Raw genomic sequence first — 24484 nt, 5'->3', positions numbered from 1 at the left:
CTGATAATATATATAATTTATTATTTTTTATTCTTTATTTTCATGATAGTATTTATATTTGTGTGTATATATATGTACAATGGATATTAATAAGATTTAGTACAGAAGGGAGCAGACGTACTATTAACATTTACATAAAATGTCCCTCTGGCAGGAGAATATGCTGCCATTGGACCAGCATATTCGCAAGTTGTCTCTGTACAATCTTTAATCGGTGTTGTATACCTAAAAGAGGTTTTTACTTAATGTAATGTATAAAATACAAAGAAATTATTGTACAAAAATTTGTTAGAGAATATTACCCAGTGATCATATTCCACTGTTGACCTAAAAATTTACAGCTAGGATCTTTTATTATCTCGGTTAAATAAGTGATGGGTCTCCCGTGAGAGCAACTAACAGAAGCATCACCTGGAAAATTGATTGTGCATTAATCAAGATAAAATACGTATTCGATTATACAGGAAACTTACATCCTGGCTGAGCATAACCATGAGCAAAGTAATTGTCAATATGCCCCAGTGGACGATATGTACCAGCAAAAAGTGAAGTATGGAAAATATTGACGAAATTTGCATCGGAGATGCATAATCTATTGTTACAACCAAAGGTTGAGAACAAAGGACCAGCAGGATCCAATCCCAAGATTTGGAAGTATTTACCAACTTCCAGTGTCTGTATATGTTTACCAGCAAATCCGGCAACTTGAGCACCCAAACTGTGCCCGACTATCATAATTTCGTTCAGTGATATGTTATAATCATGTACAAGGCGATGCGTGAGGCTGCAGAAATACAACAGGAAGAATAATTTGCAGGAATTTAAATTTACATTTTATAATTACTTAGCGACGTATTTTCCGACTTCTCGCGTATTGATGACTGCACTAGGATAAGCCATTAATTCAGTGATAGTTAAATTAGCCGAGCAAGCTGCATCCTTCCATTGTACAGATATTATAGTTATGTCTTCCTATTTTAAATGTATATAGGTAGAAAACAATATTACAATTATTGCATGTAACTCTATGACTTATAATGTCTTATAGAGAACGAGATTGTTTTTGTATGTTGAAAGACTCGTTTTCTAAAAGCCATGCTGTGTATAGTTTATAATCCGAGAAATTACCTTTTCAAGCCAAGCTTGTGCAAGTAGATAATATTGAGAATTATTTGCTTCAGAGGTAAATCCATGAATCAAAAATACTATTTTTCCAATGATCAGAGGGACATTATCCTCCTCGAGAGTAATATCTTCGCCCGCTGTGTTGTTTCTGTTGCGTCATGAGAAAGTCATAAAAATCTTATTACGGATTTAGCGTCGAAAAGAAATTCTTTTTGGAACCTGCATCGAAAACTTTTTATTGTATCACTTACTTACTGCAATAACGGCGCAACAAAGATTTTAGTATTTTGAGACATTAACAAATTTAAAAATTATTAATTTTACATGAGTTAAATTATACAAGTAATTAGTATTGTATAGTATATTGTAGCAATAATTTATATCAGTGTTATATAATGTGATGGTATGTAAACTGGGGTTGATTTATAGGAAAACATATGTTTGTCTTGTTTTAACTAATTGCACTAGTTCAGAAGTAGTGTAACGAAAAAGCAAAGACAGAGTAATACAACTGCCGCTAAGCGAAAATTAGAAAAGTTATTTTGGCGCTAATCTGATATAATATTAAAGCATAGGAAATATGATTGGTACAGAGGTTTAATTCAAATTTATATACTTTTTAGTTGTGTCATTATTGCAGACGGTAAGCGATGTTTGTAGAGCGTTTGAAATGTGTTTCTCCTGCTTAACAAACTAAGTAAAATAAACATTGGCGTTACAAAGTTGGCTAAACACTGCAAGCTTTCATCAATCTATCCAACTTCTATTTTTTTTTTAATTTTGCATTGGAAATACTTTTTATTATGCTATTTGTGAAGCTCCTAAAATACCCTTGAGTATTCACAAACCGAAAAAAATTAAGCTTCATTCTTTTATGAGAGATTAAACGTTGCGAGATCTGGGTAATATTCTAGTTTAATTAAATGATTTTTAAATTCAATTAATTCTTTTATCAGATAATTACCTTGTGAACACAATAAACGAAATATGGTCGACACCGAAGATGCAATCAGGTACCACATCGTCAATGACATCAGACACTCCTTTTATGGTTTCATTTAATACATTACTAATTGTAACGTCTGGTGATTTCTCGGAATTCGAATCCTCTGCGGAAGCTTCTAAAATTCACGAGGATTTTTAACGATCATTCTGAATTATCAATGGTTAATTTCATTAACAGAACACTATATGGCAATAGCACGACACTTGAAAATAAAATATTTCAAATTAAGGTGAAATGCGTTATCCTGCACAATTAAATAAGCAGAAAATGCGATTCGCCTTATATATATCCTTAATCAAAAAGAAATTTATTAATCTTACCTTGCGCTCCACAACGAAACGCATAAATGAAAAATAAAAAAATTAGAGGAAATTTCAAAGATCTCATGCTTCAATATATATCTGACACTGATAGTAATAGAAATTTGTCACAAAAATGTTGAATGTCCTAATATAAATAAGGCTGTCCCTTCTTATCTACTTTAGTTTTACAAATAAACGAAATTCACTTCTACATTTTTAAAGTTTATGTAAAGAGATTGCTAAAATATGGAGTTTTCTTAAGATAACAATGTGAAAATTTGCGGTATAATTCAAAATACCTGTTTTTAAGGCCAAGGTCCAATTTTATACTTCCGTATTTAATTATAATCTATAAGACAAGCAATAATATCTAATTTGATACTCGTTCCAAAGCGTAAACATGTTGCGATATCACTATTGGGAAATTAGCAAACACCAAAATGCTCTTACAGCTTACTGTTTTTCATGTGTATTTAATCATCCATGAATAATCTGGTATTATAATTATAGCTTATTTTATCTTTTTTATCTATATTCAAGTAATTAATTTTCACTTTAAGCTGCTTTTACTTTCAACTTGCTTTAAAATAACAAATTCCGTCGCGCGTGTATTCTTAAATTTCATAAGAGCAACATCATAAAGTTTAAATAACTATTGTCAATTGTATTGTCTCATAAAAATATGTCGTTAGTAAATAGAATAAAATATTTATTACTATGTAAACCGCATACCTACAATAGTAAAAATAAGCGTCAGATTAGAAAAATGCTGTTTTAATATTTGAATTATTATTCTTAACATTCAAGATACATATTTCGCTGAAAATTTAATTTTCGCGGGCTTTAGTAGAAGCGATAGACTACAGTTGTCACTTGTCCCTGTTAAATGCCACCAATGGGATTGAAATATTTAAAACGTGTATGTGTGTGTATACCGCGCGTAGTAAAAATTATGTTTGTATGATTGGCAACACCGTCAAAAGTTGCAAAAGCTGCAGTTGAAGACTTGAAGAGTGGCGCGCGAAAATATCTTTTTTTGCTAAAAGATACTGGATTACTGTGAATTACTGGTCGTTGGATGTTGGATCATATTGATCAGATTTATCAGAAGCAATTAGAAGTCTTTACTGTTATATATAGGTACACTGTTAACAGAGAATTATGAATTTTGATAGAGTTTTTGAATCTATGCAAGAAGCTCAAGCGACCGCTAATATCGAAGAAGAATATACTTCTGACTGTGTAAACTTTCTATTCTTTATTGATAATATTTTACTTACCATTATCATTAGCACAAAATCTTTCCAAATTAATGTTTTTGCAGATTAAGGAAATTATTTCTGATGAATCGGTTGAAGATAATAATTTATATGTAAATGATGAGGAATGTATGGATAATTGGGACATTGGTCAAGTAGCATGGGCAAGAATGGGAAACTATCCATTCTGGCCTTGCATTGTTACAAATGATCCAGTTTTGCAGATTCACAGCAGAATAAAGAGTAATTTATCCTTTATGAGATTATTTTGTCCTACGCTTCTTTACAGTTTTATATTTCTTTAGCTAAAGGATTCATACGATTTATGGAGATTCATGTGCATTTTTTTGGTGATAATGGTCGTCATAATTGGATATCAGCTTGCCCTACCTCTGTGCTTAACTTTACCACTTTAGGAGATTTTAGAACATTGGCTAAAACTCTTACAGCAGAACATAAAAAAAGAGATCCAAAATATGCGTCTGCTTTCATTGTTAAGCCAGGATTGAAAGAAAAATGGAATGAAGCTGTTTATGAAGCTACACATGCAAACTCATTATCCATTGAGAAAAGATCCACATTCTTTACTAAAGCTAAAGGTGGAAAGACACACACTGTTTTAAAAAAATTGGAAAACTATGCAGAGAATCTAAACGATTCAATGATAGAAGCTAGTACATCTGGAGTTAATAAAGAAAATGTAGATTAAATTTCTATCTCATCTCAATTAATGTAAATTGCAATGTAATATTTTAAAAATGTTTTTTCCAGATCGCCAGTAGCAGTAGCCAAAAATATACTACAAAGAAGCTCTACAAACTCAGAGGAGCAATTAAAATTTATGACAATAATACAAATGTTGGAGATTTTAAAAGTTATTATCACAGAATGAGGGACTCTATAAGAGACGAACATCCTAATATAACAGATAACGAGATTAAGATATATTTAAAAAAAGTTTGGGACAATGCGAGCAGCTCTGTGAAATCTTATTTTCCATAACTTCTTAAAGCGTTAGTTTTCTATTTTTTTTACTAATTACGTATAATTTATTATCAGAGAATGAAGGACTGAAAGATGAGCATCCCATTATATAACATTATGAGATTAAAATATATATTTGGATAGAATGTTGGATAATTTAAGCAACCCTGTGAAATTTTGTTTTTAATAATTTCATAAAATACTAATATTTTCTTTATCTATGAGTTGAATAAAATTTATTATTAGAGAATGTGGGACTGAAAATTGAGTGTTTTAAAATGACATTATGAGATAAAAATATATATTTGAGAAAAATATGGGATGTTCTAAGTGATCTAACAAAATTCTTTTTTTTTTTCAATAATTTTGTAAAACATCATTTTTTTGTATCAGATGCATAGAATTTATTATGCAAATATTTTTACTTTGTTATTTTTTAGAGTTTTAATTCTGGAACTTTTTTTATACATAGGACATATAACTTTATTAAATGTTAGTAATAATCTGTGTATGATATTATTGTAGAAATAAAGAATTTAAACTAAATTTTATCAAGTTTTCCTCCTTGGCACTTTTCTATAATTCATAAGTAGCATTCAATGCTGACCCTGAACTGCCCTGAACGGGTTGTTTACAGGATGCGAGTTCCATCCAACCGGTTTCGCATCAATGAAGAAATAAAAGTAATACAATTTTACAAGAATTTGGAAATAAGAAAATATTTTGCATATCGTAAATAGGATAGCTAAACATAAGATGAACAATATAACTTTATAAAGAAGAATAAATTGAGTTAAATTTAAAATATATAAATCCATATTTTTTTTAGAAACGTGGTATAAACATTACAAAAAAAATGGATTCCAGTTAATCTTATAGGAAAAAAGGTGTTTTTATTGATTTAAGATGATGTTGCTCTATTAATATATATTGCTGTATGGTTACAGTTTGGTTTTGTTGTTTTCGTGTTTCATTCTGGAAATTACTGAACTACCGCAGCTACATAGGAGTTGTAGGACCAGATTTTATATTGGTGAATAACTTGTTCTTTGCGCAGAATGCAGTTCCTTCTCAACGTTGGAGAACGGATCATTGTGTAGTGGTGGCAGAGAGGAGTGAACTTAACATCAGTTATAACATCTTATTTCTTATTAATGAAAAAGATTAACAATGGAAAAATTGACTTCAGTGGTTTTTCTACTTTTCACGCTTTGCATTATCTTGTGTCGTGAAGGTATTAAAATAAAAAATATCCATTTTTAACGAAAATTTAAGTATATAGAAACCATATTACCGAAAATAATGCAATAAAATTTATATTACAGTTTCCAGTAATGATAAAGTGAAAACTTTGTATACTTTTGGGTATTACTACAGTCAGTATTTTCCATTGGAAGAAAATTTAACTCCGGATCGTCTGATACGGTTTTCCGTGAGGGCACCAAGGGATGCTCACATATTATTAGCACCCACCCATGACGTAACATATTTAATTTAACATTCATCCTTGTTCTCTAAATATAATCTTTTGTCTTCTTTCAAAATAAAAAACATGGGCCGATTTTCCAGGCAGATGAGCCAGTTTACGAGATAGTCTTGGGGGCCCATAATAATACCGTGAATCATATAAGAGGACGATGTCCTTGTCAGGAGGAACCAAGTGCAACAGTTAGAACGGTGAATCTTCTAAATGCCAATGAATTTCGACATTTCTGGCTGAGAATCAAAAAGGAGCGCTTGAAAACTTTCATTCAGGTTGGTCTGGGTGACAGTGATACTCCCTTTCACGAATGGCGGGATCCTAGACCACTTCAGCCACAATATTTAAGCTTCCGGTCTGCTACCAAAGCAGAATGGCATTATGGATTCAGAGACTCCAACTATAATTCAGGTAAATCCTACTATTATTCTCTTAAAGTTTGATAAAAACAATTATACAATGAATATCATCAATATGGTTTTTTTTAAATTTTATACCTTAATTCTAGGAATTTCATTGGATAGACGTCAAAGTGTAGTGACTTCAACAGGATTTGGGCAATACTTTCCAATATCAGAGATAGCTAGTTTTTCCACCGCTGGAATTACGCTCTATCTTACTATTAGGAGTGAAAAAGAGATACAGGTTTACATTAATTATATACAGTAATTCAGTTTTTAATAATCTTCATTTAAAAACAAAGAAAATTATAATTAAACAGAAATGTAATTTATATAGATTTTATTGAGCCCCCTGGTGAGCACCTTGGGTGAGTTTTATCTGATCGGCATTCACGAGAATGGAGCTTATTTGAAGAAGCGTTTGCTGGGTGTAAATATAGCGACATATAAACAAAGCAAATTTTTAACGAAGTACGAGAGGTCAAGATTCTGGATCGAGCTTAGTAATGGTAATTAGTATAAAATCGTATAAAGAGAAGAATACCGTGTCTGCATCAACCTGTAATAACTCGAGAAAATCTAACTTTAAATGTTTACCACTATATTTGTTAAATGGTGTTGATAAACTTAGCTCTCTTTCTATAAAATCTTGAGTACACAGTTAATACACGTTACGATTATTTTAATAAATATTAATAATGATTTTAATCTATATTTTCACAACTTCGTGTTTGCTGTGGGCACGTTATTAATCCGTTATAACGACACTACTAGAATTACTAAACTGAATGATTTTAATTACAAGCATCGCATAAAATTTCCTCAATATTATCAGATGGCATGATTACATTGGGCAAGGGAACTTCCTTGAGCGCCTTGCTGCAATGGCGAGATCCGCATCCAATAACAGCTCAATATTTAAGCTTCGCCATGTACCAGCCAACAAACGAGGATTACGATCCCAGTGTTTACAGCGACGTCCAATATGGTCTTGGACCTGATTACACAATTTCTTCGCAAGACTGCACACGTAATTACTCCCAAAAATTGATATCCTCTGAAGATGTAGTATATGCAGACATCACACGCTGTTATGACGAAATTATTTGCAGCGAGATGGAGAGAAGCTGCAGGCATTTTGCCTTCTGGAGCAGTCCACGGTGGTAGATACAACGAGCATGAGCTTTTCGTTTGCAGAGCTCATTATAATGGGGAAGCCATACCTGGAAATTATATAGCCGAGGATGAAAATAGGGGAGGATGTTATATCGCACACAATTTCTCAGTACAGGAAATACACAGATTCGAGGTAAAATAAATTATTGCACGGTTTTGAAGAAAGAAATTAAATTTAACCCGTGCGTATTTATAAAGGTACTCACCGGATGCTGCTTGAAATGGGTGTCTGCATCACTCGGTCACGTTCCAGAGGGGGCCATTGTAGGTGGATATAAGAATAACACTCCAAAATATTACATCGTCAGAGTTAAGCACGAAGGTGTGCTCATAATAGGAGGGGTAAGCAAAATAATGGAGATTGGCTAATGAAATATTAAGAATTCGGTTGAGACGAGAATAATTTTTCAGCTTGTACCGGAAGAACGCATAGCTCATGTACCGTTTAAGGGGCAGCAACTCCCATTTACGAATTACGAGGTTTTGGTTCAAGCCATAAGAACAGAAACGAGTACTATTGTCACTGGAAACCGGAAACCTTCTCCCTTTTTGGTAGAAACAGGGTCGAATTTGGAAAGCACGGTGGAACTATCGAAAACATGAATTATTAGACAGTTTTACATTTTTATTACTTAAATTCTTTCGTCAAACAATTTAAATATTTTGTATTACACCGAGCGACTTCCATGGAGCTCCTAATGGCTCAATAAATTTAATGAAGATATACATACTCTATTTGCCAATTGGTTTGGCATAATTATTGCCAAAATTCATATAAGCTAGGATTTCTGAAGTTTATCGTCGACGTCCGAACGTTCTGTTGGCTGGATGTGGCACAGCCGAATATCAAATGCAATCAGCTATGCCGACATCTTGCCTTCCAAGCGTCCAGCTCTAACTGAAAACTTATGAAAGAAAAAATCAGAAATTATAGTATACATTGGGAGAAAGCAACAAAGAACTTATTGCATAATTATGCCACAAGCCCCAGAATGTGTTTATTCAAGAGCCAACTGAACAAATTACATTATCACTTGAAGTATTGGCAAACTTTCCACGTTGATAAAAGCAGATGTGAAATGGATATATTTAACAGCTCCTATGTAAATCTAATAACGACTAGTTTTCTTTCAAATAACTGCAGTCATGACTGTCCATTGAACGAGTTTTACCTCTGGTACCAGTCTACTTCCGGTTCACTTTAAATTTGCAAGAAGTCGTTTTGGATATACGTTTCGAGAATAGTTTTTCGAAGAAGAAACGATAGAAGAGAGGATGAAAGTGGAGATAAAAGTTAAATTTGAAGAAAACACTGGAAGAGAAGGTTTAAAAAGAAAGTGATAATAATTTGATTAAGAGTATTGAATGCTCTGAAGAAATTCAATGTTGACTTGGAATGGAGTTTTTAAAACTATAGTAGAGGGTATTCCAAAATGTGGTCACTAGAAAAACACCTGCACCATCCGATGGTTGTCCGTGGATGAACTGATAGTGTAGGCGTAGCGCTGTCGAAGACGTAAAGCAAGGACGAGCAAATACAAAAGCCACTTGGATTTTGAAGCGGTGGGGAGGAAAGTCTTCTCGGCATTCAGGTACCATTGGTCGACACGATTGGTTCGGCCCTGCCTCTTCTCGACAGCTCTTGGATTACCATTTTCCGTTGTTCTCCGTGGCTAAACTCTCCTCTCCATACCTCGGTACATTACCACCTTCCGTCTAGCAGGTGTTAATGAAAATACTTGTAAACTCGCTCGGAAATCCTCGGCTCTGCTCCAACTGTAATCACTGCTCTCATATACCACAAAAGCATTAAGAAGAAAAAATTGCGAGAATTCGACAATTTTGGTAAATTTCTGCTTCTGACGTAAAAGGTCATCTTCTTGCATGAGAACCGGAAGTGGCTGTTGAGGAGGATTCTTGATACTTTTATGGCAAAAAAGGTTGCTTTTGACGCAGGACGTTGGATCAAAAGGAGCCGTGGAGTAAAGTACAACGAGTATAGTATATTCCTGTGTATATGTGTGTGTGTGTGCGTGAGATAAGCCTCTTCGTGACTTCCGGTAGCCCATAGGCCGCATGGCTGCTGACCGGATGTGGCCAAGAGTGACCAAATCGCTCGCTAAAAGAGGCCCAACGGACTGCATTTCTTATGCGAATCACGATTCACCGTGTACCAAATACTGAGCACAAAACGCGGTGACATCATACAAAACTGTATGTAGTACAGTACAGTATACTATATTTGACACGCAAACGGAATCTGCGCTTTTGTTAAAACTATCGAACTGGTTTTATTTCGTACCTATCGACATTTATGTTTTTATATATAACGTCAGCATCCATCCCGATATCTTTGCTGTTAGAAAAATTCGTCATTATTACGTTTCATTATAGAAATAAATTTGATCATTTCATTTCAACGTGCTTTGGCAAACATAGCAGCATGGCCGAGAATCGACAGAGTACTAAAAGTTTACAAGTTGAAAAAAACATTTATGCGTTTATCGACACGATTTGCACGATATCATTCATTCGTTTCCACATGCCTATTAAATAAACTCCTATATAAGGTAGTTGGCATTCACCTCGATAAATACAGTGTATATATGTGCGGGCAGGAAAATTGGTCATTTTGATGTCATTATATAAGGCTAAATTTGATTCTTTCAATTATATGGAGATGCTTGGAGCAACAATACGAATGTCGTGGTTGAGAAACTCAAAGGCGACAAAGTGCTGAAAATTGAATTAAAAAGTTCAAAAGAAATTGATGTATTCATCGAAACGATTCGGAATCGGGCAATGAAATTCATTTGTTTTCACGTCTAAATAAAAATTCTTTTCCAAATTTTCAACGTCTGCCACTACCCCGAGATGAGAACTTGCCCCTTTTCGTCTCCATTCGACGTGCTCCGACAAAAGAATACGAAGAACGCGGTTGAAAGTCGTCCGAGTGCGGAAAGTGAAGTAAAACTTTTAATATTCTGTACACGTGTCCGGCAACCAAGCACCTCTCCGACTCCAGGTAGCAGGAATAACCGACGTTATCGAACAGTTGTACAAACTTTGGAACGTTTCGTGTATCTTTTACTTTGTTGTTGTTATTATTATCATCATTAAACGTACATGTGACAATTGTTATAATTTCTCGATTAGTGGGAAACGTAACGGTAAATTTTTATACACGTGGTTTTTTAAATCTAGAAACGGTCAGTAGCAGCTTTATAGCCACCTTATTCCTATAGTAAAAATCTCTGTAAGCAACTTCTGCATCAAATATTAACCTTTTCTGTTTCCTCCATGGCAAGGAATCTGTGGCCTACTGATTCTGCAATGCAGATACTTCCTAAAGACTGTCGACAAATTGTATATATATAGTCTACAGATTCTGTAGATGTTCCGCAGGTACCAAAATGGTGGCCAATCGAATTCTCTCCACTCTGTTCAGATATATTAAATCTGAATTATATAAAATATTGTAGATATCAGATATTACAAAATGTAAATGTGCGCATTTCTCAAAACCAAAAAAGAGTTAGAAATCGATATTGTGAAATTTTTCTGAGGCTTTAACCTATAATGTATCATAAATTATGTAACATAAAAACTAAATACGAAAAGAAGACAACATTAATTAACTTTTACAACGGCCTTTCTTTGATTGCCATTTTTTAACTTGCAAAACTTCTACAGAATCTGCACACAATCTATCGACAGTCTGTAGGAGGTCTTTGCACTGTGGAGTCTGTAGGCCAGATTCCCCCCAATGGCGGAAATAAAAAAGCTCGTAATTTGCTGGATTTCTTTAAACAGTTTTCCGCCAGACTGTGATACATTTTCTTATTTGAGATTCATAGCAACGCTTCTCAAATTCGAGAGAGCCTTGAAGTCTATATTGTATGTAATAAAGGGTTTTTTTCTAACGGCGAAACATAGGAATTGAGTTGTTTGACTATAGTACCTTTTTCAATCACGTTTGGGGCCGGTGTCAGTTGGAAAAGTAAGCAAGCCTCGTATCCAACATAATTTCAAAAATCTGAAAGTGCAAATTTTTATTGGCAGTTTTTCAGATTTTTGCTTGTTATGTTGAATATTAGGCTTGCTCATAGAGGTACCAATACCTGGAGAGAGCATAAGGCTTACTTTTCAACCCCGCAAGCTATTATGCTCTCCAGGTACTTTCTTACCTCCATGAGCTTATCTAATTTCAACTGACACCGGGCCTTAGGAAGAGACATTCTATGAAGAAAATAAATGTTCATTGTTCTACTGGTTTTTATTTATTTTTCATTAAAAGTTTAACTAATCAAATAATTTCATGCTCATGGTAAGTAATAATTTGACTGTGTGTTGACTTTCTTTGCTTAATTTCGATCAGTTTTAGTCTAGTTAAATTAGGGTAAAATGTAGGAAATATTTACACAAAATACTTAAGCTTTGTTTTATTTTTTTTTAAGATTGGTAAATTTTAAGGAGTGAAAATTTGCAAAAATCGAACTCCCATGGAACGAACAAAAGCGGGGGGGGGGGGGGGTAAAAAGGGGGTACCCGAGAATACTTCGGCTCTTGTTAGTCAGGAAATATATATTTTTTATATTACTCAGAAAAATATTCTTTAAAACTTTTATTAGACAATAATTTTTTGTGCAGCCGATCTGGTTAAAAAACTATTGCGGAAAATGTGGTAAATATTTAGGGAAGTTAATTTGTTTAATTTAATGTTTTGAATCTGATTACTTTAATCGAAAACAAAATACAAACAGTAAACGACAAACAATGAATTTTTCGTTAAAAATGTACGTAAAATATAAATAAGTAATATTTACGAGTGGAAAACATAATATTAAGCGGCTATAAACTGTGCTAGATATTATGACACGGTCAAGGCAAGGTCACAATTTTAAAGAATATAATATATTAGATATTAAAATGCAATTAATTTATTATTTACACTAGTCAAAGGTTCCCCGTTGAGGAATGTTAACTAATAAGAATTAAGCCACAAATTGCTTGTTTTAATATCTATTGTCTTATTCCTTCCACTGTCATAAAAATGCCTTTATTGCTTAATCTCCCATCTAAAAGTGAGTTTCTGATACCACTGATATATGATCGTGCTCGATACATTGTTTTGCAATGCCAATAAATTTATTCAAACAATATGGAAAACCATTCGCCAAAGGATCAGAAACTCTCAAATTTCTGCACCGTGGTTGAACCTTATAGATCCTGGCAGAAATACAATGGTTCCATGTTGAACGATTTTCTGTAATATCGGAGCAAACCCAAAAATAGGGGATATACTGATGGGGTCGCGATCGATATCGATTTTCGAAAAGGTTAAGATTCGTCTGAAGGGGTGTGGGGGGGGGGGGGGGGGGTAATGCGTTCGTCCAGATTGTTCTTGGAAATATGGAAATAAAGAAGTCGATTAGTAAGCAGAGTGAGAAACAGGCGTGTTCCGTCCGCACGGAACGGGAAAGTCTAGCGGGTCTGCCGGTCTGCGCCGTCTGCGAGTATCTTTCAGTGGTGGCTCCTGCGTGCGTGGCGACTTGGCAAGTTACTCAAACGAACGACACTTGCGTCTTCCGCGGTGTCTCAGGTCTCTCCGTCGTCCTGAACGTCGCCACTCGCCAGCTCCCAATACATGTCATCGACACTCTAAACACGTAGGCCCAGCAGGCCTGGCGAGCCCTCGCACAACATCCCGTCCGTCTGTCCGTCCATACTGACGCACACACAGACCCAACGATGTTTCACCTTGCCAACAATGCCATGTCACAACGCCAGCTGTCGATATTCCTTCCACCTTCCATTCCATCCGGTTATGAGCATTCGGCTACACAATTTTACTATCAGAATTAACATAAAACTTGCATTTTTCCTCCTCCAAAATATCATACCGACTAACTCTCATCGCGCGAGCAAAAATGTTAATGTAAAATAATGATTTTTATTTACTTCTAGAGATTTTCCTGGGGTGAGAGTTCGATAAAGGTATAACTATATAGATAAATATACTAGCAACGTATATATTCTTTACAGTAATTTATGATGGTTGGTCAAATTTAGACCAAATTTGTAGGGTCCCCAAAGAGCTGAGCGAAAACTTTCTAAAATTGACTTTAAATGCTTAAATGCTTATATAACAGCGAAGGAACAATTATTCTTATCTTTTTATTTTATTTTATACTTTTAGATTAGATTTCACCTTTCAGATGAACTTTCAATTAATATTGGTCTTATCTCTTCTAGAAAAGTATTCGATCAGTACATTGCAGGGAATGATTCGTCAACTTTTCAATTAATTTCACTCGTATATATTACTTTTTATCCATGCAATTTATAATGGTATGTGAATTAAATCCACCGTATATTTCCCTCTCCCCCTCTCCCTCTTCTCCCATATCAAATCCTAATAATTAATCGAAGAAACTTGGTTTTTGTCGTAACTAAAAAATTACAGGAGTTTACTTTTTAACCGTGAGCTACTGCGAGAAAAAAAGTGAAAATAGAACAAAGCTATAGGGACGCAACTTTGACATTTAGGGCTTTGAAAACAATTGTTTTTATACATTATTAGCGATAAGATAAGAACCTCATTTTAAAACATTCGTTTGTTGTATGGTTCCATTGAAAATAAATAGTAAAATATGGTTGTTTTTACCATCTACATAAGAGTGGCCTGACTCTTTAAATTTTGGATGTCAAACGAATCGGATTCAGGGGTTATTTCATTTGTGTTTGTTTGTTTTAAGAGCTACGCCAATTACTGTTCTGTTACTATATACTATAGATATAGTAGGTGGAACAAGGTGAATTATTTCATAATCAACATTTTGTGATTGTGAAACACCTTTATCCATCAGTCTTTGATTACAAAACATACGAGAGATTATTTGCACGTTCATGCTGGAATGATTGTAAAAATGCGATATTTTAATAAACGGGGCTTTTCAACTAAAAAAGAAGAGAGTATAGCGAAAGAAGCATAAAGAGGAGGGTGGAAGTAGGCCGTAGGCCGCGCAAACGAGCTGGTCCCTCGAATACCACTAAAGGCGCTAAAGGAGACTAGCTCTAATTGAAGAAACAAGCAGCTATAGTTCCCTTCACAGTACATTAGTATTGAACAACGAGTCATCAATGACTGGAAGAATTACAACTTTGTATATACAGTGGGAAATTGAATCGTGTGTGGTTCGGCTAGCTTCACTCTGTACTTTACATGAAAATTTATGTACTGCACCATAGCTGAACTACATATGAAACAATTTCCTACTGTATATAATTTTGTCATATTATATATACAAGGCCTTTTCCTATAATAACGAAACAAAGTAGACGACTAAATGTTACTCAACTATAGCATTCGAATATTTTATATTTGGATTAATTTATTATTAATCCTTTCCCGCACTTTAACGAGTCTGACTCGTGATATTCATGTTTGGACCAAAATCCTCATTAAGAGTCAGACTCGTTAAAGTACGGGAAGGGATTAATACTAAATTAATCCAAATATAAAATGTTTGAGTGCTACAGTTGAGTAGCATTTAGTCGGCTACTTTGCTTCGTTGTTAGGAAAAGATCCTGTATATGTGGCTAAAGTAAGTGTCTCCTGTTCTATGATAGACAAATGCAGTCAAGGAGTTAACGACTTTAAAACGATTATTTTCGTTTTACAGAATTCTAAAAGTGGAAAGTTGTAACAGAAAATATCGTTTATATTTTTGTACGATTTAATCAAAACAATTCCCTACTACAATTTTTTGGTATGTAAAAATTTAATGTAATCTCTCCCATCTAGAAAAGTTATAATAATAATTGTATTGTATAAAGCTAACTTTATATACAAGATTCGTTGAATTGATTGATCGAACCGTAGGAAGGAATAAATAATCTTCGGTCGACAGAAATCAGAACGTGGAAAGTTGTATTAGCGAGTATCGTTAACGCTTTAGTAATTAAAGGGAGATAATTAACTCTGGTTGAAGCCCTGGTGATAATGAGTAACACCTGAAACGTTCCTAGTCAACAAGTTATTTGCAGAAGTCTCTTAATTGGTCGATTTTGAATCAATAGTTATAGGTTTCTGTATAGGGCTCATACAGTCTAAATTCAATTAGAAGTAAAATTGTAATTACTCACGCAGCTAGTTGATCTTATTATAAAGTTGTGAAAAAATTACGAGATCACAAGTGGAAACAGAGATAAGCTTCGGTGAGAATTGGAAGGTAAGTTTATCTCCTTTGAAAGGAATGAAACGATATGTCGTGCCAATGAGGATGATGATACGAACGACACAAATCCAATTATGTAACTCACCTTTTATCGATTTTACAACACCGCAATATGAGAACAATCATTATCCTCCCAAGATCATTGCCATAGCGCGCTCTTTGTTTTCAAAGCTCGCCATTCACACTCTTCGCATTCTTCTTCTTCGCGGAACAACTTGAATTCATCAAAGACCCACCATGACACTCGTAACATCCTTTCAAACTATCAACAAATTTTCCTCTCACCTTTTCAGAAATATAAACTCACAACCAAAGAACAAAATAGTTCAATTATTGTAAAAACTCTCCTGCGATTTCCTATATCAATTTAAATAATATTTTCATGATTATAGGAATTTCTTTTAACCGAATTTTTTATATTCTTGTTGAAACACTGTTGCCATTAAGAGATACGACAATTAAGAAACTTTGAAGTGAAAATGGATAAATCCTCCATTCTAATGAAAACGTGTATTAGCGGTGGTTATTAATTAATTTGTTAAAATAATATACACATACACATATATATATATAAAGAGAGAGAGAGAGAGAGAGAGAGAGAGAGAGAGAGAGAGAGAGAAAGACAGACTAAGGAGCTTTCAAGCAAAAGAATAAATAAAACTTAATTATTCAACTTCCCTCAAAATTACGTGTCCACTTTTTTTGTATATGATATACCTTAACAAATAAATCGATAAACTTCACTGATACAGGCGTTTACATAAAATGAATTTACTTTGTTTCAATTTCAGAGCTACTTATAATTCACCTGCTCCACGAAATCCGAGAGAAAATTGTTTTATCGCAGTTTTAGGCGTCACACACACGCCTTGGCCTTATCGCGCTTATATTCGTATCTCGGCCAGATAATCTTTGTCGGACTATTATCAAATATTTTGTATAACGAAAATTACAAGCACAGGGCCCGAATACGAATACACATTGACAATTTATAAAAAAAAAAAATAAACGTTACGAGAATGTGTAGTTGAGAAAAAAATAATAAACCGCGTGGCTCTGGAGCTATTTGTTCAAAGTGGCGAGCGCTTGGTGGAATTCGATGAATCAGCTAGCGATCCGATTGTGTAGCATTTTTCACGCTACAATGACTAATTCATTAGATGCGTGACCAAATCGACAGCGTTTGCAATCCCATAATCGTTCCAATGATGCGTGCGTATCCGTTGATTAGATTAGATTTTTGAGCATTTCATGAAGTATAAGCTTTTAAATGATGCAATGCCATATAATGACGCTCTTCTGTTGAATAATCTGCCTCTTGAGATCGAAGAATGTAATTGGATGATAATCTGGCCATTGATGAACTTCTCTTGGCTCTTCACCATGGCACCTTGTAAAATCTTGCCGAGAGACGGAAGAAAATTCTGAGAGCGAAGCAGCACGACCAAAGTCTCGTTTCACTTTGGCAAGGGAATCATTCTCGTCTAACAGGGGAACTTGCAGGATTGCCCAAGTGTCAATATTGACGCATTTCTGACGAAACGTAGCGCAAAAGCTGATCGGTCAGGAATTTTGAGCGAAGGTGGGAAAACTTTCGACAATCGCTCTGTACTGCTCTACCTGCGCAATCTCGTTCAAACAAGCCAAACTACTCTTCTACCTGAAACACAAATAAACATGAAAATTTTCATGATTTCTTCCTATCCACGCGTAAACGCAAAGAAACCTTGGATAGAAAATCAAGCGATATCTTAACTTCAACTTGCTTTATTCGCTCAAACAAGACTAACAAAATACCTTTTTTATGTGGAAAGTTGATTAACTTGAGGAATTATTCTAATTGTTAAAGTCCAAGACGATTCGCAGATCGCATAAAAACTAAACTAAGCTCCAGTTATGGCGATATACATTCTCTGTTATTCTAAATTAAATAATAATTACTTAGGAAATTAATTAATTATGGTCAGGTATGCTTCGTTGTCGCTTTTCATTATAATTAAACGTCATATCGCTGCATGTTACAAACAAACGCGAAACCTAATTATTTTTTATTATTGTGCAGTATGTATATTGTAAAGCATCCCCTTTTATTACTTGTGCAATTTAATGTTGAAGCTCGATCTATCATAGTTTCCTTTTTAAATATGTATATGAGAACATTTTATACAATTAATGTTGAAAAACAAATTATTTATTTCACGGGCTAAACTATAAATATCAAAGTGCGTATAACTCACAATTCAGCTCTATCTTATTTAAATATTATTATTATCAGAGATTAATAATTGCTTTTCTCCTCCATCTCTACTATATAATTTTCTACAAAAATCCTCATTTATATTACTCTATATATATACGTTAAAATTCGTATAATATCTCTAGTATAAATCACATAGCTTACATTTATCAGCATTTTCGACGTGATAATTTCATTACGCATCAAGTAATTAATTGTTGGAAAAATGTCCAATCTATCATTAGAAAAATTGAATATTTAATGTTCTCAACTTTATTCTACCTTATGCACATTACAATTGTAATATAATTATTATATTTTGGTAACCTATTCTGGTATAAAGTTAAAGCTTACTTTGAGGTTTTTCTAATAAAAATTTATACGAATCCCTACTTGCAATTAGCAAATTCTATTTACTATAAAAATGAGAGCATAACTAAATTAGTTAAATACAATGATAATTAACAAGTGAAGAAAATAAAAATAAAGATATACAATCTAATCAACAGAAAACAAAACAATATTCAACGGCTTATAAAAATTATGTTTTATATCAAGCTTTTCTCTATTCGTCTTTTGTATATTATATTCGTGACTACTTAAATATTCTCCTTAACAATCAATTAAAGTTAATTAGACGTGATACATAAATACATATGTAAAAATTCAATTTTCTCAAACAATACCATAAATACTTTGATACATGACAAACTAAATTTGCTTATCGAATTTAGTTATCTTTATACTATTCATTTAAAGTTTAGAGAGCCGATGTTAAACGCAGAATACTTTTATATGCGATTCATATAGCAAGAAAGTTCTTTTGGGAATTCTATAATATATATGCATAATTACATAATTTAAAAAATACCAGTAATTAAAGTGAACTCTTCATTTGTTGAATAAATTATTAGGAAGTCGAGCAAACTGATAAAATCAATGTGACATCCTACTTTTGAAAAATGGCTATTGGGTGTAGGATATTTATTGTTCCTTAACCGGTGAGATCTCTAAATTAAAGTGCTACACATTCTAAGGCATCTTTTGATATGCTACATTATCTTTCATGTAAAAATGCTTGTATCATTTTTTTTTGCAAATTTTTTATACTGATATCTAACTTGAAATTTTCTATAAACTTGCTGCGCGAATTAAAATCTTGTTAAAATATCTATCATCTTTTTCTAATTTAATAAAAACTTATCGCTAATGTATTATAAATGGGAATAATCTAATTCTTAATTTAAGGCGAGCAACTGCCGCTTTGACATATCTTTGCATTGGATATTTAACATAATTTTATCTCACTAAGCATTTAAAAATTCAGTCATTGTAAAATAATGCATTTTTAAACGATAATCTTTTACATTTACTCGATTAATATTATCGATATTCATCATTAAAATTCCCAGGAGGTATATGATGCAGTCCAAGGAGTAATGACCGCCCATGATGGAAATTGAGATAAAAATTGTTTAAATCTTAATGACTTCTGATGTTCTCCATGCAAAAAGTGTCCAGCTAGAGCAATTGTTAAGCAAGGAGACTTTTGCATTGAAGGTACCTATAAAAATTGTTATTTTCATTAAAATTTAATGAAATCATGAGAATAAAACTAAAAGTAATAATTACCTTAAACTCAAGAGAAATGGAATAAGCAGTACAATCAGATGCACAGGAATAATAAATAAAATAAGTTTCTCTATCATTCCACATAGGTCCTTTCAAAAGTTTATCGTCTATTATATTAGATTTTTCTAGCTGTACACCTTTGTAGGGTGAAAATATTAGTCCTATATGATCAGGGCCTGTAATGTTGAAAGTAAAGCTAATAATATTCTGCTTGATAGTTTTGGAAATAAGCTCCAATTTAGTCGGTATGGCTATTAAGGGAGCAGGTCCTCGAATCCAGCTAGTTCTCCTGACACGAAAATAAAAATGATTATAAAATTTCTCTTAGCACTTAACAATGAAACTCTTACTTTAAGAAAGTAGTAACGGGCATTAGATATGGCAGGCCACAATATAATTCTTTCTCACAGTCCTTTGTTGTTGGAATTGCAGTTTCAACTTCAGGTACAATGGATTCCACACTGTGTGGACTATTCATATCTAAGTCAACTATCCAATATCCTGTACCTGAATATCTTAATGAACCATCGATGTTATAGTACGTTCTTTGAGTGTGCTATAAAAATTGATGATATTTTAAATTTTCATTGTGACAATTATATCATCAATTTAAATAAGATCTTACTGCAATCATAAAACGTTGTGGAGCTGGAGACAGGGGATCGCCACTGTATGGAAAGCCCAGTGGCGTTAAAATCAATATTCCAATAGCTATTAAAAATATTCCTACCAAAACGCTTATTACCCGTTCTGCATTCTTAACCAATATAACGAATGGGAGCTAAAATATAAAGATCATTAGAAATTTGATTCAATGAATTTTCTAAATATAAATATTGTACCGTAAAGCTAAGAAGAAGGCAGAACATCAATGATATCATATTAGCAACTAAAACTTCCGAATTTATACTACTTCCGAAGCGTCCCATTATGGGAATGAATAGATACAAAGCGCCAATTGCCAAATAGAATGATTGAATATAGGGTAGACATAAAACTGATAGATTAAAGCACAGCCATTTCCATCCTGCAAAATACGTATGGGGAATGATGAGAGACAATAAACAAAAAAAAACCATATTACCAAAAAAAAACATATAAACATTTATTTTACCTTTCCACTTGCTTAATAAATGAGATCTGATAATATTTCCTATGGTAGGAAACAACACCCAGTGTAATGGTATGAATCCAGAGCGGATTTCAAATAGTGTACATAAAAGTAGCGCGGACATCATTATAACAGAATATGCATCACAGTAAACCTGATAAAGAGTCCACGCTGAATTTATTTCCTTTTTCTGACGTGTTCCGGCGTATAGGAAAAAACTTAACGAGGTAAATACTGCAGGACATATATATAGAAAGAGTACCCACGCTGGTCTTGCGTACCAACTCATAACTTTACCTAGCTTTGTAAGAACAAGAGCAACCATTGTGCACAAAACTGACGATATCATCCATGAACTTATTATTGTTGCAACACAAATTGTTACATATTTCATATATATAGATTTCTTTATATCTGAAGAAAAGCATATAGTTAAAAATATTTAATTAATTATTATAGCTTAGTACATGAAAATTAATTTACCTTTCTTTGAAGCTATCATATTCAGATAAATTGAATATGCATTTAGGCAAATGCTACCAAGATTTATGATATACGCAAAATATTGAGGCCATCTGAAAACAAAAGCACCAAGGAAATCAAAAAATACCAGATTCCCTTTGTACTCTTGTTTCAATTCATCAGAAAATTGATGCTGTAGTAATATTCCCTGAGTCAATGCTAAAATATTGTCACCAGTTCTTTGCAAAGCTCCCAATGGAATCTGATCAACTGTATCGAATCGTGTGTGGTATACATATCCATTTGTTGACCAAGCAAAATCAAGGCCTGTTACTTTACCAAAATCTCTGAATATTCTAAAATCTGTATCTCCTGGTACAACGCCACTTTCAAATATTTCTTGTGCCAGAGATGAGGCATAAGGATAAGGAACATATTTTGAATATGCCTAAAAAAATTATAAAATTTTTTCTATTTCTTTCTGATTGAAATTCATTATAATTTATAAACCTCAAGAATCCATTTGCTCTTAGGCCCCGCTTGAAATAATAGTTCACGACCCCCAGCTCCACAAGCCTCTAAGTTAATGAAAACAACAACTTCTTTTGCCCAAGGATGCTGTGTTATAAAACCATGAGAAGCCTATAAAAATATAAAACATTAAATCTGAAATATCATTTTTTAAATATTCTTTCAAGAAATTCTTGTGGTTTTTACTTGTAATAAATTTTCTTCTGCACCATTAAATAAGAAAATAATATTATGCTTCAAAATATTTGGACTAACAGCAATTACCCGTAATATTTCTAACATTACAGCACAGCCAGCTCCATCATCAGAACCACCTAAAATATTAAAGTCATTATAAACTTGAAAATTTAAAAATGGTAAACATGAAAATGCTTACCAGGACTTTCAGGAAAACTATCAAAATGACAATTTAACAAGAGGCTATTATTTAAAGGTCTATAAGGCCCAATTTTAACAATGACATTTTGAACATTTCTATAAACATTTGTCATTCCATCCAAGAATTTTAAAGGAAATGCTCCACTATGTTTTGTAATATCAATTGTGATTTTATGATTTGTATGAGATTTTTTAATTATATCATCTATAGTGGCAGTTAAGAATTTAACCGTTAGTATTTCATTCTCATAACTGCCAGAAACCCGAGGTCCAATAGATGTTAAGTTTACAATATGATTTCTAGCTCTTTCAGCACTGAATCTATGTCCAGCAATTGTCTCATGCTCGATAAATTGGGGCTCTGGCAAATTTCTCTCCAAAACTATAATCAGTAATGATAAAAAGAGAAAAAATGTAAATACGAAAAGGAGATGCTGGGTTTCATTTGGCAGTATATCCTTCTTCTTCAAAAAGACTTTGTTCTCCAATAAGCTATCAAGTGAAGATCTTCTTGCTGCATGCTGTCTCAATCTTATTCCATCCCTCTGCAATATCATTATGAATAATAGTCATATTTTTACATTCTAAAATCACTGGCTGGCATATTTCAAACTAACCATTTTTAATTCACCTCGATTGAACTATTATGCAAGAATGTCGCAAAAATACGACAATTATTACAAAAAAAATTCAATTTGCTCACGATAGTAAGAACAATTTAAAATATTTGTTTTTCAAATAGCTTCAGTCTTCATGACTCTAAGAATTTGTTTACTAAGCAGTGAAAATAAAAAACAATAAATCCCGGCTCTCTAAGACGGCAAATGAATTATATTCACAATCGGTCGACAGGAAACCCTTATCACCTTAGTAATTAGACTTTATCGCATGCTCATTTTCTAATGACAGTTACGTTCAAATAGAATTTATAATCAGTCACTTACTGTGCGATTAAAAATGAATAAAAATTGTTAACAATAAAGAGAATAAATACTAGTATAAAGACAGAAAAAGACAATTTCCTATCGCCAGGACTACCAGCTGACGATCTATCCTCTAAAACGTGCCCTTATCAGCGCCATTTTAATTAATCGCAAAATCGTCTTTCAAGTTTCAACTTTCAACCCTCATAAGATGTACTATTTACTTTACAAACAGAATAATCGCAGACGACGGACGCTGCGATGACGCCAGCGACCGTAGTTGCATGCGACGTATATGTATAAATGTGTTTATTAGAAAAATGAGAGTCTATGACAATCTGTGTTCATATTAAAGTTTCAGATAGGGTTCGATTAACATACGAGTAAGATTTCCTAATTTTATCCATTCAATAAGAATTTAATTAACCATCAAAATTAATACTAGAGAGACATACAATTTTTATAAACGTTGTTAAGATGTTAAAAAAAAAACACCGTACGTATATTAACTAAACAAGAGTGAGCTGGAGTGAGCAGTTACCGCAGTTACCATTCGAGGCTATACGAGGGGATGTGGGTTTGGAGTTTTGGAGAAGAATGAGCCAGAAGGCGCAGTGGAGGTCCAATAACAACACCATCAGCCGGAAAATGCGAAAATTTCGATTGGCCGATAAGGTACTATAGTTTATATATAGAGGTACAATGACAGGCATATGTATACATATATGTATAGCCGAATATGGCGTCCCTTGATGCATTTAAGAGTCGCATTTTAGGACTCTACATCATCAGTTACACAAGACAGAAAGCACGAGTTAGCATACATTTTAGATTAAAATACTTTAAATTGAATTATTCAAAGTTTTTTATATAAAATGTATGCAAACTCCCGCATTTCCGTTTTGGAGTTATTAATGGTGAGGGGCTAGATAACACAGTTTCTAAATGCATCAACTGCAACGAACGCCGTACATAGTATATACATGCCGGTCAAGTAGTCTTGCAACATGATTCAAATTTATTAAAATAGTCGAAATTGTCCAAATCTGAATTGTCTAAAAATTTTTAGATACGTTCCGATTACCATCCGCGAGGTGCACGTCAAACATTTCAGATTGCGCAAAGTGTAAAGTCAAAAGGGGGGAATTCACAGACCATGAGACCATTCACAGACCACAGTCAGTCAGAACGGTCAGAACAGAACTTGACTTTAGGTCTTTAGGAGTCAGGACGTTTCT

At 33.5% G+C, this 24484-nt stretch overlaps 4 protein-coding genes across 6 annotated transcripts; 2 read left to right on the top strand and 2 right to left on the bottom strand.

Moving 5' to 3' along the window:
- Positions 1 to 11: 11 nt before the first annotated feature.
- LOC136782835 (phospholipase A1-like) lies at positions 12 to 2659 on the bottom strand. Of its 2 annotated transcripts, none has more exons than XM_066742528.1 (7): positions 2452 to 2659; positions 2090 to 2246; positions 1129 to 1273; positions 845 to 972; positions 474 to 784; positions 303 to 411; positions 12 to 225 (listed from the first exon to the last, which is right to left on the bottom strand). In XM_066742528.1, exons 1-7 carry the CDS (start codon positions 2516 to 2518, stop codon positions 87 to 89), a joined length of 1056 nt encoding a protein of 351 aa, XP_066598625.1. In that variant the 5' UTR covers positions 2519 to 2659; the 3' UTR covers positions 12 to 86. The 2 variants fall into 2 exon arrangements, with proteins under 2 accessions (XP_066598625.1, XP_066598626.1); XM_066742529.1 differs by having other exon boundaries at positions 2090 to 2243.
- Positions 2660 to 3541: 882 nt separating this feature from the next.
- On the top strand, positions 3542 to 5134 carry NSD (Nuclear receptor binding SET domain protein). Its single transcript, XM_066742533.1, has 4 exons — positions 3542 to 3675; positions 3758 to 3935; positions 3998 to 4392; positions 4464 to 5134. The coding sequence occupies exons 1-4, from the start codon at positions 3595 to 3597 to the stop codon at positions 4692 to 4694; spliced, it is 885 nt and encodes a 294-aa protein (XP_066598630.1). The 5' UTR covers positions 3542 to 3594; the 3' UTR covers positions 4695 to 5134.
- A 527-nt stretch (positions 5135 to 5661) lies between these two features.
- LOC136782782 (uncharacterized) lies at positions 5662 to 8463 on the top strand. 2 transcript variants are annotated; one of them, XM_066742453.1, is made up of 9 exons: positions 5662 to 5910; positions 6002 to 6156; positions 6246 to 6567; positions 6665 to 6801; positions 6895 to 7066; positions 7393 to 7587; positions 7670 to 7866; positions 7932 to 8075; positions 8145 to 8463. In XM_066742453.1, the coding sequence occupies exons 1-9, from the start codon at positions 5847 to 5849 to the stop codon at positions 8334 to 8336; spliced, it is 1578 nt and encodes a 525-aa protein (XP_066598550.1). In that variant the 5' UTR covers positions 5662 to 5846; the 3' UTR covers positions 8337 to 8463. The 2 variants fall into 2 exon arrangements, with proteins under 2 accessions (XP_066598550.1, XP_066598549.1); XM_066742452.1 differs by having other exon boundaries at positions 7363 to 7587.
- A 9267-nt stretch (positions 8464 to 17730) lies between these two features.
- LOC136782917 (endoplasmic reticulum metallopeptidase 1-like) lies at positions 17731 to 22880 on the bottom strand. Its single transcript, XM_066742688.1, has 10 exons — positions 22322 to 22880; positions 22132 to 22259; positions 21925 to 22056; positions 21436 to 21862; positions 20956 to 21366; positions 20684 to 20868; positions 20467 to 20622; positions 20192 to 20397; positions 19842 to 20130; positions 17731 to 19773 (listed from the first exon to the last, which is right to left on the bottom strand). The coding sequence occupies exons 1-10, from the start codon at positions 22878 to 22880 to the stop codon at positions 19609 to 19611; spliced, it is 2658 nt and encodes an 885-aa protein (XP_066598785.1). The 3' UTR covers positions 17731 to 19608.
- Between the last annotated feature and the right edge of the window lie 1604 nt (positions 22881 to 24484).

This window comes from Prorops nasuta, unplaced genomic scaffold, assembly GCF_024137725.1.
Source record: "Prorops nasuta isolate Cenicafe-Biocafe unplaced genomic scaffold, Cenicafe_Pnas_1.2 PNAS00030, whole genome shotgun sequence".
In the NCBI taxonomy this organism is placed as follows: domain Eukaryota; kingdom Metazoa; phylum Arthropoda; class Insecta; order Hymenoptera; family Bethylidae; genus Prorops; species Prorops nasuta.
This window is presented reverse-complemented; position numbering and strand designations above follow the sequence as displayed.

Excerpts from the sequence above, each read along its gene's own strand:
- LOC136782835 (XM_066742528.1), bottom strand. The coding sequence starts at position 2,518 with ATGAGATCTTTGAAATTTCCTCTAATTTTTTTATTTTTCATTTATGCG. Across the intron at positions 412-473 it reads TGGTTATGCTCAGCCAGGAT|GTGATGCTTCTGTTAGTTGC; the intron begins GTAAGTTTCCTG and ends TCAATTTTCCAG. Across the intron at positions 226-302 it reads CAGTGGAATATGATCACTGG|GTATACAACACCGATTAAAG; the intron begins GTAATATTCTCT and ends AACCTCTTTTAG.
- NSD (XM_066742533.1), top strand. The coding sequence starts at position 3,595 with ATGAATTTTGATAGAGTTTTTGAATCTATGCAAGAAGCTCAAGCGACC. Across the intron at positions 3,936-3,997 it reads GATTCACAGCAGAATAAAGA|CTAAAGGATTCATACGATTT; the intron begins GTAATTTATCCT and ends ATATTTCTTTAG. Across the intron at positions 4,393-4,463 it reads CTGGAGTTAATAAAGAAAAT|ATCGCCAGTAGCAGTAGCCA; the intron begins GTAGATTAAATT and ends TGTTTTTTCCAG.
- LOC136782782 (XM_066742452.1), top strand. The coding sequence starts at position 5,847 with ATGGAAAAATTGACTTCAGTGGTTTTTCTACTTTTCACGCTTTGCATT. Across the intron at positions 6,568-6,664 it reads AGACTCCAACTATAATTCAG|GAATTTCATTGGATAGACGT; the intron begins GTAAATCCTACT and ends CCTTAATTCTAG. Across the intron at positions 7,067-7,362 it reads CTGGATCGAGCTTAGTAATG|CATCGCATAAAATTTCCTCA; the intron begins GTAATTAGTATA and ends TTTAATTACAAG.
- LOC136782917 (XM_066742688.1), bottom strand. The coding sequence starts at position 22,880 with ATGATATTGCAGAGGGATGGAATAAGATTGAGACAGCATGCAGCAAGA. Across the intron at positions 20,131-20,191 it reads CCCGTTACTACTTTCTTAAA|GAGAACTAGCTGGATTCGAG; the intron begins GTAAGAGTTTCA and ends TTTTCGTGTCAG. Across the intron at positions 19,774-19,841 it reads CCATTTCTCTTGAGTTTAAG|GTACCTTCAATGCAAAAGTC; the intron begins GTAATTATTACT and ends CAATTTTTATAG.